The sequence below is a fragment of the Rhagoletis zephyria genome, unplaced genomic scaffold (assembly GCF_001687245.7).
Source record: "Rhagoletis zephyria isolate East Lansing unplaced genomic scaffold, Rhagoletis_zephyria_1.1 Rzeph_scaffold_00037, whole genome shotgun sequence".
NCBI classification, from domain to species: Eukaryota; Metazoa; Arthropoda; class Insecta; order Diptera; family Tephritidae; genus Rhagoletis; species Rhagoletis zephyria.
In genome coordinates, this window is record NW_016157121.1 from 516376 (window position 1) to 534403 (window position 18028).

General features: G+C 36.6%; 3 protein-coding genes across 9 annotated transcripts in view; 2 read left to right on the forward strand and 1 right to left on the reverse strand.

Annotated features, from left to right (window-relative positions):
• Nucleotides 1-45: 45 nt before the first annotated feature.
• Nucleotides 46-2158, reverse strand: LOC108365601 (probable splicing factor, arginine/serine-rich 3). The gene is made up of 3 exons (XM_017619670.1): nucleotides 1470-2158; nucleotides 1325-1398; nucleotides 46-1263 (listed from the first exon to the last, which is right to left on the reverse strand). The coding sequence occupies exons 1-3, from the start codon at nucleotides 2007-2009 to the stop codon at nucleotides 1158-1160; spliced, it is 720 nt and encodes a 239-aa protein (XP_017475159.1). The 5' UTR covers nucleotides 2010-2158; the 3' UTR covers nucleotides 46-1157.
• A 2376-nt stretch (nucleotides 2159-4534) lies between these two features.
• Nucleotides 4535-7442, forward strand: LOC108365630 (serine/arginine-rich splicing factor 1A-like). The gene is made up of 3 exons (XM_017619721.1): nucleotides 4535-5211; nucleotides 5361-5437; nucleotides 5501-7442. Exons 1-3 carry the CDS (start codon nucleotides 4672-4674, stop codon nucleotides 5604-5606), a joined length of 723 nt encoding a protein of 240 aa, XP_017475210.1. The 5' UTR covers nucleotides 4535-4671; the 3' UTR covers nucleotides 5607-7442.
• Sulf1 (Extracellular sulfatase Sulf1) overlaps nucleotides 6866-18028 on the forward strand; it is a 217055-nt gene continuing 205892 nt past the window's right edge. For 6 of the 7 annotated variants that reach the window (XR_001847960.1, XR_001847963.1, XR_001847971.1 and 3 more), the window contains exon 1: nucleotides 6866-6908. The gene's annotated coding sequence lies outside the window, so the exon portion shown is untranslated. Of the gene's footprint in view, nucleotides 6909-15999; nucleotides 16238-18028 lie in introns of those variants that run through there. The other variant, XR_001847964.1, reaches the window with a different exon arrangement.

An 18028-nucleotide genomic window follows, 5' to 3' on the forward strand; every position in this document is an offset into this window, starting at 1 on the left:
GTATATTTAAGAATTTCCTAGTTTGAGGTATTGCTATTTTTTTCCAAATCTTTTAATGAGACGAAGTAAAAACATTTGCATCAATTCCAAGGTAATCTTAATCCAGTGGTAAATCGGAAATTTTCCTAATCATAAGAAAGCTTGCACTAATGAATTCCAATCGTAACATTGTAACGCAGACACAATTATCTCGAAATCCAAAGCGCAGTAAAAGACCTTTATCAAGTTGGAAACTAACGATGGATTTTTAAGGTTGAGTAACGAAATCCTCCCACGCAGTCCCACATCCTGTCCTAAAGAACTTGGGCTATCGAAATTATGTTCATCCTCACATTTTTATGCGAAAAAAGTTCGAAGCGAGAGAAGGGGAATATAAAGTCGTAACGACGGAAGCTGCCACATAAGGGGTTATCTCATTTTCCAGAGATAACAAAAGAGAAATTTTGCAGCGGTGTTTTGATAATCCTGATAAGTTGAAAGAAGAAAGGAAAGAAAATCCCACGATTGTTCGATATGCGTAGGAAAAAGGTTGTACGAAAATGTGTGTCCTGTTGCATAATCATCACTTCCTTGATTTTTTCAACACTCCAAAGTATCAGTACCCTCGTAAAAAATACGTCCTTATATAACATCCAAATCCTTAAAATCCACTTATCCAAATACTCTCAATAATCCATCATTCCATTCCATCCATTTCATATAACGTGAATAGAGCGGAAAAAAGAAATATATATTATTATTATATTATGCAAGTATATGTATAATTCAAATGCCATATTTTATTTGTTTAGATAATTATAACCAAAGCATTGAAGTTTAGTTATTATTAGTATCTTTGTGTATGAAGCTAACTTATATAAACTTTTTATTTTTATAGTGGTGAGTACATAATTTTTTTTTTCTGTTTTCTAAGAGCAGCGGTGGAACTAATTATAATTTATTGAAAATTAGTAATGAGCTCTGCTCGCTCAAGAATTTGCTTTTTATGAAAATCGAGCTGAAAGGACCGCGTTGAAAACTATGTATGTACTATGTCTACGTATGAATTACATATATGACTATAATATGGTGATAGGGTTACCGATCATACTCTTCATTACAGTATGTTATAAATAGTGTTGTTTGTATAATTTCAAAGGATTTGCAATGCTTTTAAATTAAAAATTTGAGCGTGAACGAGATCTTGACCTGGAATATGAGCGTCGTAGAGGTGAATAAGTTGGAGTACCACGGCGTCGTGGACGTGGCGAGTAAGAGCGAGACCTAAAAGGATAACCGCAAAGTAAAATCAGCACAATTATGGGTTATTAAAAACTTCGCATACCTATCACGCAAATCACGACCGCCGCGAGCTCCGTCTCCAGTATCTTCACGAACACGTATGTAGGAGACTTCTCCCTAAATAAAGTTGCATATAAGTCTTATAAAATCTTAAAAATATATACACATTTCCGCATATTAAAACTTACCTCATGCGATCTAAAACGAGAGTCGTCCAATTTTTTTATGGCATATCTCATGTCTTCGTGTCGCAAAAATTCAACCACACCAGTGCCATCCTTATATGAATCTGCAAAGCAAACATCTCCTGCCTCACGCATGTGGTCTTTCAAATCTTGCCATGAACCAGACGATGGTAGACCGGTAATCAAAACACGGTATTGTGAACGTTTGGTTGGAGGACCGCGGCCACCACCGCCACCTCCACCCCGGCCACCGTCGTTGCGACTACGGTCGTTGCGATTGCCGCGAAAACTACCTGGTCCACCGCCGCGTGGAAATTCTACACGCAATCTGTAACCATCATAGTCGTATCCATCGCGAGCCTTTACTGCATCCTCTGCATCTCTGGCGTCCTCGAATTCAACAAAAGCAAATGGAGGACCACGCCTATTTTTCAAGTCGACAAATGACACTTTACCGAACTTGTGAAATAGATCTTGGATATCCTTTGTACGAATATCTGGTGGCAAATTGCCAACATAAATTCGACTTTCACTGCGGGACATATTTATTAAAATTTAATGCGCAAAAACGTAGTGGAAAGCAATTTTCAAAGTATAAAAAATTTATATTTTTTTGGGGAATATAACACGCAAAAAATAGTCACACTTTTATCTCAACTTTGCAATAATGGCGGATTTTGCGTTGTGATTTAGCTGGGAACAATGTGGGAACAAATTTTTTGAAACCCTACAGGGCAACCCAACCCAATCACTTTCAAAAATGTTCTAATGGATGACTTTCGCACTAACTTGGAGGCTACAGCATGAACCATTTAGAACATCTGACCGGTTGATGAGCAGCCATTGCAATAGCATTGGAGAAAAAAGTGTGTATCTTTCGTAATTTTGAAGGTTGCTATTTCTGTTTTAGGAATCCCTGCACGCAGAAATATATATGTATATTTTTTTTCAGAATTTCAATTTAGCCATAATTAATCGATTTAACCCTCTAGTAGGCTGAACCGCCTCCAGACGGTCGTTAACTAAACACCTTTTTAGTGCACATAAAATAATTGTTTTCTATATGTGACCTGGTCTACGAAAAGGGAGCTTACGTGCGAAAACTAGTTTTCTGTGAAAAAGCTGTTAAAAGTAAGCAACTCGTTTCGTTACATTTGTTCGTTGTTTACAATTTGGTGGTGGCTTTTTACTGCAATTTTCTTAATTTTCGCTTGTGACAATGTGTGCACACATAAGGTAAAGAATAATTTAACACAACGACATGATTTATAGAAGAATTTGCATAATAAAAATGATTACTCATGCGTTCAACAATTACGCGTTTTTTTGTTCTCTTTGTTGTTTACTTCTTACAACAAAAATGGCGTCGAGATTTCGAGAGCTAGGAAATAACTTGTTTCTTTCTTTCCTTAAGAGCGAAATACACCACACAAGCGGTTTGACAAACCAAGCGAAATTTCCCTTTGCTTCAAGCCATTTGTGCTGTGTATGGGGGTGTTTGAAGGTTTGACGGCGGTTTGTCAAACCTTCAAACACCCCCATACACAGCACAAATGGCTTGAAGCAAAGGGAAATTTCGCTTGGTTTGTCAAACCGCTTGTGTGGTGTATTTCGCTCTTAACTTGCTGTCTCCACAGGCAAAAGTTTTTATCTTGATAATGTTATCAGGCAAAATTTTGCCCATGGAGACCGCATATTACTCTTGGCAAGCAATAACTATCAGAGCTTTTATCTTGATAAATATTGCCAGCAATTTGGTACTCTGACAGCTACATTTTCATTTGCGCGAAAGCTTCGTGGAGACAACATTATCGATATTTCAATATAAAAGCAAACTGTTTTCTATTAAAATATTTGTTATTATTTGCTTGGGTATGAAATAGCATATCGTCACTAGCACGAATAAAGGCGCTATAATAGATTTTAGCTAAATATAAACTACTTAGTTTTCAACAAAAACCTTATTCAATAGTAAATTTCAAATATTTTAAACATATTTTGAATAGGAACTTATATCTTTTTTACCATCTGTAAAACTGACGAAGTGGCAACCATCTAAAGAAGGAGAAATCAGCTGACACGGAAAAATCTAAATTCCGCAGATTTCTGCGCTACGTGCTACAACTACAGAAAAATTCTGCGGTGTTGAGTTTTCATTTACATGGCGCTTTGGTAAGACAGATCGTGTTTACGTACCGGTAGGTTTACGTTCTTGACTAATTTCACCTTAAAGCTGAAATTAGTCGAGAACGCAGAACGTATACTTAAACGCGGTCTGTATACGCAGAATTTTGTCGATTACTAGAGCCCTCAGTGTTGTTTACTACACTGTTGCCACTCATCAATGCCTTTTCATAAACTTACCCTTTCAACTACAATTTTTCGTGCTATAATCATATATGTAATACTTCTATATTGGCAGTTAGCTAACTTCTCAATGTGTAAGCATTCCGAAATCAAAGCGAGACAGTCTAGTATCGTTTTTGTCAATGTATTGTGTACTTGAGTGCCGTTTTTGTATATGCGTTGTGTACATGTTTATTTATAAACGTATGTGTTCCTTTTCTTTCGTACGTGTTTATTGATATATTTGTACTGTAGTGTTTTCGGACGGTACTAGCTCTTACTGCCAATATAGGAGTTTTACATATATGGCTATAATAGATTTTAGCTAAATATAAACTACTTAGTTTTCAACAAAAACCTTATTCAATAGTAAATTTCAAATATTTTAAACATATTTTGAATAGGAACTTATATGTATCTTTTTTACCATCTGTAAAACTGACGAAGTGGCAACCATCTAAAGAAAGAGAAATCAGCTGACACGGAAAAATCTAAATTCCGCAGATTTCTGCGCTACGTGCTACAACTACAGAAAAATTCTGCGGTGTTGAGTTTCATTTACATGGCGCTTTGGTAAGACAGATCGTGTCAGCTGACTCGGGTTTACGTACCGGTAGGTTTACGTTCTTGACTAATTTCAGCTTAAGTATGAACATACAATTGTGTCATCGAAACGACTGACATGTCACCCTGTTATGTTCTTCAAATTACACTAGTTTCCTAGCAAGCTTCACTGGCAAAAGTCCGCCATTCTTTCAAAGCGCACACGAGTAAATTATCGCGTGTTTAGTGGAAAAAATCAATTAATTGTCTTATCAAATTTAAAACTACATCGAAAGTACCGGAATATAATTTAAGAATGTCTCGCAATGAAACTCGCATCTATGTTGGAAATTTACCCCCTGATATTCGTACAAAGGATATACAAGATTTATTTCATAAATTTGGTAAAGTTTCCTTTGTGGACTTGAAAAATAGGCGTGGTCCGCCATTTGCTTTTGTAGAATTCGAAGATGCCAGAGATGCAGAGGATGCCGTAAAGGCACGCGATGGCTATGACTATGATGGTTATCGATTGCGTGTAGAATTTCCACGCGGCGGTGGACCGGGTAGTTTTCGCGGTAATCGGAACGACCGTAATCGCAACGATGGGGGCCGGGGTGGAGGAGGCGGCGGTGGACGTGGTCCACCTACCAAGCGTTCACAATACCGTGTTTTGGTTACAGGTTTGCCGTCGTCAGGCTCTTGGCAAGATTTGAAAGATCACATGCGAGAAGCAGGAGATGTGTGTTTTGCTGACGCCTACAAAGACGGTACTGGCGTGGTTGAGTTTTTGAGGAATGAAGACATGAAATATGCTATCAAGAAATTGGACGACTCACGATTCAGATCTCATGAGGTAAATTCAATTGTACATTATGTATGTAGGTGTGTATATTCTTTCACAAAACACTTCTTAATTAAGTTTTATTATATTTTATTTCATATTTCATTAAAGTTTTTGGCTAATTTTGTTAAATGGTTTTTTTTTTACAAATTTCTCCACAGGGGGAGGTATCGTACATACGCGTTCGTGAAGATTCTGGTGAAGGAGATCGTGGCGGTCGTGACCACCGTGGAGACAGGTATCGTAATTTCATTTTTAAAATGACTATATGATAGTTAAAATATTAATTTATATTTCCTAGATCCCGCTCATTTTCTCCAAGACCACGACGCCGTGGGTCTCCCACGTATTCCCCTGTTCGACGTTCATATTCCAGATCAAGATCACGTTCTCGTTCAAATTTTTAAAGCCTGAAAAGACAAGAACCACTAAACAAAGTAGAGAAGTAAAAAATCAGCAAGTAAATTTTGTACGGACGATAATTCGTTTGAGATAAATCCAGCATATTTACGAAAATGATACAGCACATATATAATTTACTTTGGAATTCAACGTACATATTTTAAGGCAAGCATGACTTGATCGAAAACATTCTACATATTTGAAATATTTGAAACATTAGGTATAACTTTTTAACACTTTTTAATTACGAGTTGTTTAAAAAAAGCATTTAATTTGAAAGTATGATTCCACTATTTGGGAAAGTATTTGCAGCTCCAGTAAAACCTTAATTGCATATACTTTTATTAAAAGCTATAAAATGATTATAAAAAAAACTTATCAGGTGCAAAAGGCTGACATTTTGAATACACTTACACTAACAAAAGTAAATTTATCTTAATCTACATGCATATAAACATAATACATTTAAATAAACAATATTCCTATGTACTAATTAATTAATATGAATTTCTTCTCTCCGCTCTATTCACGATTAATGGAATGGATGGATTGGATTGGAGTATGGGAAAATTGAGGATTAAGGAAATGGATTAATTCGGGATTTAATGGATTTTTGGATTAAAAAATGGATAATTATAAATGGATTTCAGGAATTTTTAAAAAAGGAATAGTTAAAGTTGCATACAATAAAGGACGGATATAATGGATAGGACAAGATTTACAAGATATAAACAAAAAAATACTAGGAGGACAGGGATTTTAGTTTTAAACATGAAATTTGCCACCGTCCACACCGAGCAGCAAAACGGAATTAAACTTGATTGACATCGATTATCTTTCTATTTGTTTAATATATTAAAGTAGACTGGGTGTGAAAGAAGCATTTGGATTAGGAAAACAGTGGAGCAACGAGGGAGGATTTTTAGATTAATTCGGCTATTGGTGGAAAGTTCTGTTGCCCTTAAATATGAAGTCTGTCAACTCGAACGTCAATGTTTTTTGGAGGAAATTTCTATTTTCTAAATCATTACATCGCAGATAGGAATTTCGGATTAGCATCTTACCGTATTGTAAGTTTTACTACCAAATGTCGACCCGCCGCAATAGATTTTGGATGGCTTAACTGCGTTCAATACATATGTACATGCATACGGTAAACGTCTTTTAAAATTTTCGGATGTTATATGTATATTTTTACATCGACCCTCAGGACTGAAACGGATTGTTTTGTGGAAACTCATAATTCACAACGATTTTTGAGAATATAACATCTTGCTTTTGTCTGCATTAGGATTTGGACTGATTCGGTAAATATGGCCATTTAAATAAAGAATCCTTATTTTTTCTCCTTAAAAAAATCGTTTTATAATTGAATTTAACTAAAAGCTTTCTACACATCCCGAAAAATTCTTACATTAAAGGGGTGATTGTTTATTGGAAGAACATCTAATAAAGAATTTACTTCCATCTAAAAGTTCTTTCATTTTTATTTTAATTTTATGTCAGAAGCTTATATACACATTATTCTCTTCTATTATGGTCGCCAACATTAACAAGAATAATATTGATGTTGACCAATTGGTATCGACATTGCCAGATGGCTCCATATTAAATCTAAATCTACTCATGGGAAATAATCAAACCTGTCATAAAGGAGTATATAGCGACACAATGCGCTGTATGCACAAAAACTAAGCAATTGCTTTTTCTTAAAATTTCATACCTTTCACTTAAATTTATTTGAACAAATCGATTGAAAGGTTTGAAATTTTAAGAAAAAGTATTTGCTTAGTTTTCATGCGTATGACCCAATATAATGGGTATGAAATATCCGTCAAATCCGTCGATAATACGTTACCGTCAATACAACAATTTAGTAAATACTAATTTTGAATTTACATAATGCCGATGTCGACAACCATAATAGGGCTGAATAACATGTGTGGCATATGCCCACCGTGTGTGCTACAGCACAAATGAAGACTACCTGTGGACTTAAGTTATTATTGCTTTCGACCAGAGATTAATTACATCAAATGATTGTTATTGGTATGCAATTCAGGTTAAGATATGTAAGTATTTTCGATAAAATCATGAAGTTGAAACCAAGACTAAAAAGTAAGTAAAATTTACTTCTGTTCATAAACCACTTCCAACCATAGATATGACATGCGAAGCTCGATTTTAAGATTTTAACGCGTTACTAAATTTTAGTTGTAACAGATTTAAATACAATCGCTTTTATTGCACATTAATCATTCGTAAAATCTACGCAAATACTATCACTTAATGCGAATAGCTACGAACGTAGCATCTACTTTGAATGATATGTATGTACGGTCGGATTTAGTTATAGCCCTGATTATGATTCCTAATGCTCTTAACTGCTCTTAAAATGAAGCTTGAACTCCGAAAACGAAAAAATATATATTTTTTTTCAATAAACAGCTATTCATATTTATTGAAATAAGCGATTATTATTTGGCACAGTCAAAAGTTCACAAGAGATGTTTGGATAATTGAGCTGTCGTTATACAACATATGTACACTTTTATTTCGCTGTCACAAATGGCTTTAAAAGCGAGTTTGATAAAATGCCATGCCGCATCTTACGTATATGTACGTTGGTAAGTATCTGCATATTCATATGTAAGAACGTACAAGCAGAAGCGTATGGCTAGCTAAGAGTGAAAAGTTGCTAAGTCCGCTTTTTATAAAAACTTATATTTTGCTATAGGAAGCAAGGCATTAAAATTGCATTGTTACGAAAAGGATTAAGGTACTTGTTATATTTCTTCTCGCTTATATTCCATAAAAGGTAAATTTGTAAAGTCCAAAAGAGGCACCGAAAATCCGATGAAACCAAAATAATAATCCTTATTCGTATGGAGTTTTGCTTTGCTTTAAACACGCAAAATGTTGTATTCAAAGATTTGCGAAATATTTGAAGAAAATGGCTCCTCCTGTTAAATACAAAAAAAAAAAAAAAAATGTACTTAGCAACTTTGCACTCTAAGCTAGCGATATGTATGTATGTATGTTGGTTGTATGGTTGCTTTAAATTCCTTGCCTATTTTTGGTCAAACTGCATGCTTATGGCAAACGCTAGTTTTTTCTTTCATTCTATGCCGCATCGAGAGTAGAAGAGGCCTAAACATTTGCCATATCTGTCAAACAAATAAATGCCTATAGTTGAGCGTGTAACTGACTGACCGTCGAATAAGATTTATAGCAGCTCTGCTACAGCGCATGTTCTTAATAAGCAACAAATATCAATCATTACTGCGCTTATATACTCTTTGATTTGCTCACATTTCCTTAGTGCTTTGGATTAAGGGTGGGTAACTCAGCAAATTTATAGGAGTTGACTCAATGACTCCAACTCACTTTAAGGAGTCAGCTCATTCAACTAACTCATTTGACTCTTTGTATGTTACACTCATTCGTATCGTAGACTCATTTTGAGGCATAGATGCGGTATAGCGGCCGTTGAGATAAAAAAAAACTTTANGGATGTGTAGCTTGCTGGCTTGCATACAAACGTGAGTGTTGGTCAATTTATACAGCGTTAAAATGGTATATTAGCAGCGTCACTGTCGGCATATATGCAATACAACTAATTTTATTAAATCTGTTTGTTTTAACAAATTACTACTCGTATCTTCTTGAAATATTTAGAGCTTTCCTTTTGTTCAACAAAATTCAAATGCAACTAATTTTTTCAAGTTTAATTTTACCATTAACGGAAGTGCTAATTTCAAACTCAGTTGGCAACGCGATAAGTGAGAAATTTCAAATGTAGTATGTTGCTGCGATTACCACTTGCTTTTTGGTGGGGCATGCAACATGTTTGAGATGGAGCCAAAATATTTACATACATATATACAAATGTACGTATAGATGAAGGATTACTGAAATTGTTATTTACATAAGACATAAGCAGGGAACATAACGATTATAAGCTTATTAAAAAATAAATTTTTAAAATTATTCAATGAGTTTTCTTTAACCCTCAGAAATAAACAGGTATTTTCCAGTTTTCTTATTTACTTGTAACGATAATCGTTTTTCTTTTGAGTTTTATATCTTGGCGTAAAAATATGGGCATTTCCAAACTGGCGTTGACAAAATGTTAAAAGGAAAAGTTTGAAAATGTCAAAATTTTAAAAAGGATTTTCTAGATTTACATAGCAATTAAATGGCCCCTCATTCAGTAAAAAAATTACAACTGTTGGCAGTAGCGATTTAAAGATATTACTAAACTTACGCGCTGGCGTGACGTTACCAAAAACAAGTGGATTTTGACTTCGATTACAAAATTGCGAAACGGCGAATTGGGCAATACTATTTGTATAAAAGCTTTTGTACTTGTTGAAGGCCCACAAAATGTTGTAGTAATAGTGGAAATGTTTAAGGTTAATTTTCCAAGTTTCGAAATGTAGAAATCTTTTCTGCTTTATGTTTAATCAGCTGGCGTTACGTTACTAAAATTTCCAATTAAAAAGGTTTGTCAATATTCTTCTTGAAATAATTTTTAACGGGAAGAAAACATGCATTTTATGTCGAACCAACTTCCAGTGATTCCATTTTTTTTTTGCAAATCTTTGTATGTTTTAATATCTTTCAATTAAACATACCAAATGTGCAACAAATCAGAGTATAAATACTGGTTTCCAAAATATGTCGACCCTGGCGCCACCTAACGATACCATTTTTGGCAAAAATGTTTCTGCTTACATAACCAGAATATATTATAAAAAATAGCCAAATCGGCCTATAAATAAGTTAGATAAAGGACTTTTAATTTTTTTTACGCGGTAGACTTTTCGCTGGAATCGCCCATGTGTAAAAATAATTATTTGGAGCTTAATTTTTTGCGCGACAAATAAAAATTATTTTTAGGTTAAAACTTATCAAGTTCTCTCTGGAACAGTGTTGGGTAAAATTTTATTTACTGAATACTAAGTACTAAGTATAAAAAGTGGGTTCGATCTCTGTTCCGGGTAAGATCTAAATTTGTTTTAACAGCGGTCGCCCCTCGGCAGGTAATGCCAAACCTCCGAGGGTATTTCTGCCATGACCATAAAAGCATTTGCAATTCGGATACGGCATAAAATTTTAGGTCCCTCGATTAGTGTTTCATAATCGCGACGCACACCACAAATTGTAGGAGAAGCTCGACCAAACACTTACCAAAAGTAAAAACGCCAAAATATTTTAAATAGTCAAGTACATACTTATGTACTTAAGAATTTGGATGTATGGTAATATTTACACGACTTTTTTTTAAATAAATGAGGTCGAAATTTGCAAGTTAATAAAAATAATAGTTTTTTTTTGTAAATATAATTCACACTGTAAAAAGCACTATATTAATATAAGTTTAAAACTTTGTGCAAAATTTAGAAAAATTCAACAAATTTTCATAAAAATTTTAAACTTGATCATCAAAATTTTTAGGAAAATTTCGGGTGTGCAGCGCAACATCGTATGCGGAAAAAATTGTCAAAAATCAACCCGAATTTTGAGCTACTTCAAACTTGCACTTTATTATACCGAAATTAAATGGGATATTTAACTGCATACCCGAAATTTTCCTGAAAATTTTGGTTGCAAACTTTTTCTAAATTTTGCAAAAAAAAAATTTTTTTTATAAACAATTCCACCTCATTTATTTAAACATGTCGCGGTCAAGTTACTTTTACTTAACGAAATGCCGCTGCACTAAATACTGGATAAAAAAGTTCTTAGTTTTTATGACTTCGCTAAATGCTATAACAAAAGTAATAACGAGAAGTTTCGAGATCCGGAAACGTCGCACTGCCGCGAAAATCCCGAAATACCAAATCCTGGAAATATGCAGACAACAAAACTCGAAAGTCCTGAAAGATAAAGAAAATCCCCGAAATTTTTAAAAATTCCGAAAAGTAAAAAACAAGGAATCCCGAAAAATCTCGAAAAATCCGTAGAAAAACTTTAAAAATAAAGACCCCAAAACTACCGATTATTCCTTTTCTTAGCCGTTTAGTATTTAGAAATGCACTAAAAACCACGAGTATTTAAATACTTCTTAAAAAAGGTGTACAATTTTTATGAAAATTCGATGAATTTTTATAATTTTTGCACAAACTTTGAAAAGTGAATGTGTATGGTGTTTGTTATAGAAATGAACTATATAAATGAAACTAAATAATATAAAAATAAATAGTGAAAACTTGTTAATATATGGCGGTCTTATAATTACGCAACGCAGGTATAGGTATTTAGTATCCATAAAGGTTAATGATTTGTTTGCCCTCTTCTCTTCAGGCCAAAGGTCTTAAAAAGTTTAGAGGGGGTTTAGGCGGTAGAGAGTAAATACACATTAGGACAATGTTCCCTGAAAATGGCATCATATTCGGCTAGAATGTGTAGAGGCCGAGTCACAGAACTGGCAGAAATCGTTTGACCGAATGTCAAATTTGTACTCGTACAAGTGACCATACAGTTTGATTAGAACTTGGAATCTTTTTAAATTGTTTCCCCAAAGAAAGCTTTATGCCTGGCGTAGTCCTGTTGAGCAGCGCCAATTCTGCCCTAACTTCGATCCCATTTTTATTCCTGAGCACCTATTTGATCGTATTTGAACAAATTTTTAGGTAAGGCTCCGGCTCAATTGGGGGTAGTGGCCGCCGACTGGAATCTGGGTAATCTGGAACTCATTGTAGTTGTTATTGTTGTTTGCACACGGAGTTCAGTTTCTCTATACACTCGAAGACTAGCGGTGATGTTAAACCGAAAGATGAAGCGAAATGAAGTATAGTTCTTTTCGCCTCCTGCTCTGTGGTTAAGTGTAGATGATCCAAATACATGCCAAACGTGAATTTTTCCCAGTAGCGGGTAGTTCTTTTTACTAGAAATACTTTCCCAACCGTCCCTAAACACTTGTCTTGTTTTGCTTATATATTGGTTCTTGACCGAACACTCTCATACTCTTTATCATAAGCACACACAACATACATATCTATACCCATGCAAACGTACATACATATCTAAAGTTCGTAAACATTGACAGTACTTGGAGCACTTCGTACTGAACTAGTTTTCAAATATTGGAATGCATTAAAATTTTACATTAATACGGAAGGATGTGGTGGACACACTCAGCCTGCATACCTGCAATCTCAATTAGGTGCAATCAAACCTGTTCGCCGGCATATTGTTCAGTGTATTAGTGACACATTTGTTTGAGAGAGCTTCCATAGAGAGCAGATGGTATCCCTGTAGCAATTCGGACTTACCCTAAGTTAGCCCTCGAATAGTCCCAATTGTTACCAGTACTAGTCCGTCATAATTCCCCTGCCAATGGTTTCAACTATCAATTTTAACATCGGCGTGTGATTGGAAAGGACCCGTCCAACAACTAACCGTAAGATATCCCCTATTGTGGTTAATTGTTCTTTATTATTTGGTTTTGCACTAAATTGACAGCACTACTCTGTGTGTGTACAAATCTGTGAGGGCCTGTTCGACTAGCAATCACAGCCGCAGTGTTATTACGTGCCTAGAAAAGGCCGAGAGCCTCGGTTTTTTTTTGCTATCTGTAAACCGTTTCCTTAGGGACTGGGCGAAAGCTAACATTATCGATGCAAACAAATTTCCAATTCTAACCGGTCAAATTTTAACCGGTGAATTATTGGTGCCTTTCGAAAAATTGGCCGCCTTTTTGCTGTAGGGATACTAAATGGTGGGAATTAATATACATATAGTTTGTTCCATGAAAAGTTATATTCATTATTCTTGAATGATACACGGTTGCTCCCTCATGGGCACGATGTCTGGGATATACACTTTTCTCTAACAAGGCCACTCCTCGATTGGTAGTAGGTAGATAGCGAACATCTCAGTTGCTAGTCATTCGATTTTTTTCGTAATGTAGAATCTCCTACGGCAACACAAATCCTCTTCCCTGAGTAAATAATATCAGAGTACATCGGCCATAAACAAACAACGGGCCTGGCTACTTGAAGACTCCGTGTATGAAAAAACTCGTTAAATGGCCCATGTCTGATCAGAAGTAAACCCAGATTCAGACACAATCTAAAATCTGGGTTTTCACGGACATAATTAACATCCCGAATGTATTCATAAGTCACTCGGCCATGGGAACTATAGTCACAGCGGCCCTGCCACTTCCTCAATACCGTCTCCCACAAAGAGCGTTTGCGTCAAGGCCGTCCCAATCCTCCTCCCTAGCCGGAAGGCCATAGAAGGTTCTACAACAACCAGATCAAGGGCAGACGCTCCCATTAACATCTGTAGTTAGGGGATGGAAACGTTCCGACATACCGGCAGATCAGCCAGCAGTATTAGCCTCTGGCACGACAATTTGGCGGCCCGAAACCGTCAGATTTATACCAAACAGCAGACCCGCCACAAACAAGCCCTGATACATACGTGCACATGTCGGCCTAGTAGACCCAATCACACCCCGAATTTTACTTTCGTCTCGTACCTGGCACTGGTTCTGTTTAAGCAGATGATTGACGTTCAACCCAGCGACGATCTTCCCTTGACATCTTCACTGTTTTGTCTACTGCACATCAACACCCACATTCGTACCCTACATACCCTCACCACGTCAAACAGCTGATTCCCCTTCAGCTATATTGCAGTCCTCGACTGCCCCTCTACCGAGTTGAGAAGGCCATCCGCGTTCGCACTGAAATTGCAGTCAGTATCTAGTTACCTGAGCAGGGAATCCATCATAAGGTTCCAAATAAATGGACCAGAAATGGAACACTGCAGTCAACCACGAGCCACCCCAACTCCAATACTACCTCCCTCCTCAACTATGACGGCTCTTCTGCCAGAGAAATAGCTACGCCATAAAGCGAACTCTGGATACCCAAATCTCTGCAACAGCGCAATGACGTTCCCAACGTTAGTAGTCAAACGCTATAATTTTATATTTCTTGTGCTTGTCGTCGAACTCGATATTTACCGAATGGTCACGGCTGCAGGCATTTGTCCCTTCCCTCACTCCAAGTTGGAACAACACACTTCCAAGAGGCAGCGCGTAGCGGCTAATATGTGGACTTTGATTTTCGACAATTTTCAATTAGTAGGGATATAAAGGTGGTTGTTGTAATCTTCAGGTATTGAAGGACTTGACCTACCTAGGATCTAGCATAAACCCAACCATGCGCTTCGTTACCCTGCAGTGGTCAGTAAGAAAACGCCATTCCTGGTAAAATTGATATTTCTGTACTGGAGTTCTTCGTCCATTCTAGTCCATTCACCTCGATTCCGATTGTCGGAACAAGAGTCGTTCGTCGAAATTTGAGATTTTCATTGACGTTATGAGGCAACCAATGAGATAATCTACTACAAACTTTTATTCTTATTATCCTTTCGAAAAGAAGAAGTATTGAAGATGTGTTAAAATCTGTAGTTAATGTTTTTATTTACGACATAATTCAACAGACGACTGTCGATGCGAGCGCCTTATGAGAACCAGAATAGGGGTAGTTAACTTCCGCATTAGTCCAGAAATGTTGTGCTTTCTTTTTTATCCAGATATAATAGTTTTGCCAACGTGGCTCCTTCGTTATCTATGATTTCACTTCGAATGAGGTAAACACGGTTCTTCGATGCGATTTGTATTAAAATCTGAAAGTAAGCCAACGACAGATTTGAGGAGGCTTCATGTGCTTTAGGCAGAAATGATCCGCAGCGATGTTAGAACGTTTGTTGGTCGCCCCACCTTATGCATATTGCCTTCGACATAGCGCATTGGCATGAACCTCGGCTCGAAAGTTAGAGTAAGAGGGCACCGTGGTAGTGAAAAGGAGCATTCTGGGCTCTACGTCATAGTTCTCTGGTCATTTATGGAACCTATTCAATACAAAATGTCACTGAACCACCGACATCCGGTCGGGTTCTATGTTCCAGGATGCGATGAGTATTGAAAGATGAAAGTAATCCAATATAAGCTTTGAGGAGACTTCGTTGTTTTCGGAACGTACAGAACGGCGACGATGCTGGAGTGTATCTTGCTGCGTATTACCTTCGACATAGTCGACTCTATGCCATAAACCTCTAGTCCTTCTTGGGGCCTTTTTTATACAAAATGTGACTGAACCGCCGACCTCCGGGGATGAGGGAATTTACTGTCCAAGTTGGATTTGTGTTCCTTAAGCAAATTAAAAAAAAAAAAAACTCTAGTAAGCCCCACACTTTCCACTACTGGGTTGTGTTGTATCCATAAGATACTCCGTAAATGCTCGTCGTTTGGTCTGCTCTTGACGCAGTTGTACTGGTATATAACATTCGTGTAGTATCTTTGAGCAACCAGCTGCTGGTCTCTACTCAAGTCCATGTGTCTGTGAATGTATGTACATATGTATGGGTTTGGGGGCTGCGCGCGTGTATTTCTTTTAACTTCAATTTCAACTATTGGCCTCTGTAGTTCACTTTCAGCTACTGCCTGCAGTCCATGGATGTTTAGTCGTTTTCTGCTGCTCAATGTTGCCGGTTGTGTTTTGGCGCTTCGAAACGCTAGCAAAAGTGGTTAAGGTGAACGCGTGTGAAGTGTGCGTTTTTTCTGACTTAAAATAAAAACAAAAACGAGCAATAACTTCTAGTGTTCGAATTGGTTAAAGAATTTATCATAAATAAAATTTTGTTGAATTGTGGTAGGCGCATTGTTATATATCGGCGTTGTTGTACGTACATTCATATTTGGTTATCGCATTTTCATGCCGGCAAAGTGATTGCGCGTGGTGGTGTTAAAATTTTTTGTGATTTGTTTGGCGAGCGGCGTTTCGATCGCGTTGTTTGATTGCCGCTGAGTGCTTGAAAGCGGCAGCGCGCGCGTTGATTTTTGTATACGCGCGGCAATGAATACAAAATTAAAACAGAGCATTTTGCTCAAAAAAAAAACGTAGCGCAAAAGGCATGGTATTAAAAATATATATTTCTTATGAATGTGAGTGTGGGTGTTGTGCACCTTACGCGTTGGCTGCATCATCATCACGCTGTGTGTTTGATTCGGTTGTTGTGGCCGCAAACGGCGCGGCGTTTTTGTTTGCTTTCGTTTTTTTTTTTGGTATCATGCATGACGTTCTCCTTTTTTGTTTTTATGGCGCTTTCTTGTTGTGTTAGTTTTTTTTTTTTTACATTGCGAGCGCTTTTTTTTGTGTGGCGCGCAGGCGACCAGAAGATTGCCAGCCGGCATGACGGCCGCGGTGGGCATAGTGGTGGGCAGAATTAACTAACTAATGCTATTGGGTAACTACTCTGCTGGAGCTCGCGCTCACCCTTTATTCTCTTGAAATGGCACAGTGCAACTATCTTTAACTGGTAGATGCCATATTGGGGATAAAAAAGTGCCAAATAGAAAGAAAAAGAGGAACAAATAAGGGCCCATAATTATTATTAAAAAGAAGATTATATTCTTCTTTTTCCTTTGGCAATAAAATAAGAATGTCGCTTCCAAAAAAAGTAGACAATTTTAGTTGGCGAAAAAGTAGGTAGCATACGCAAATTTTTTTACAAAAATGTATTGAAATATTGCTATTTTTCAAAAGTGAAATTTAAAAATTTGGTGCCATTTGCAGTGAAATACATCCAAAAATGGCACCGCTTGAGTTAAATTGACCGGCCAGATAGCAGTTGTTACCCAGTGTAATGCATTTTTTTGATTTGCGCCAGTTGAAAAATTGTGTGCGTCCGCTCGAGTTGATTTCAAAGTCATTGCCGCTTGAGTCAGCTAGCTATCAGCGCGCTCGCTAGTCATGATTACCGCTGCCGTCAGCTGCGCTATTTATATAGTTGATCGATTTGAAATTTATCAGGTCACTATCACCAGCGCATATCACCGAGGTGTCTTAACTTCAATTAACAACCACACACGGTGGGCAGGAAGCAAAGATAGGTTGCATAAAAATGTCGACAAAAACTGAAAGCAGGGTTGTATTTGTTGATATTTTTAGGTTAAGAATCCCTTTGAATTGAAATCCTAGCTGCTCCTGTTTTAAAGATATCCACATTTTACATAGTTATGATAGGACCGACTTTTGCGAAAGAGAAAAACATCCTTGTGAATTAAATATTCAACAATGTATGTGTGAGTAAATGTGTGTATATATATTATGTGAAAATATAAGTTTATGTAAGTTTTTAGCCGGTTTCAATCGTTTCCAAGGCGCACCACGTAGAGGCAACTTACTTTGCACCTCTTTGTTCTTTTTTTGGTTTTATTTTTTTATATTTTTTTCTTGCTTTATTTTTTTATATTTGTTTTTTGTTTCCTTTTATTTTTTTTGGTGGCTTACCATATAATATAGTCACACATTTTAGTATTTAAATATTTTATTATTTAGTTAAGTTTTTATATATGCTGGAATGAAAATGTCATTACAGTTTTCTTCAGGCGACTCACAAA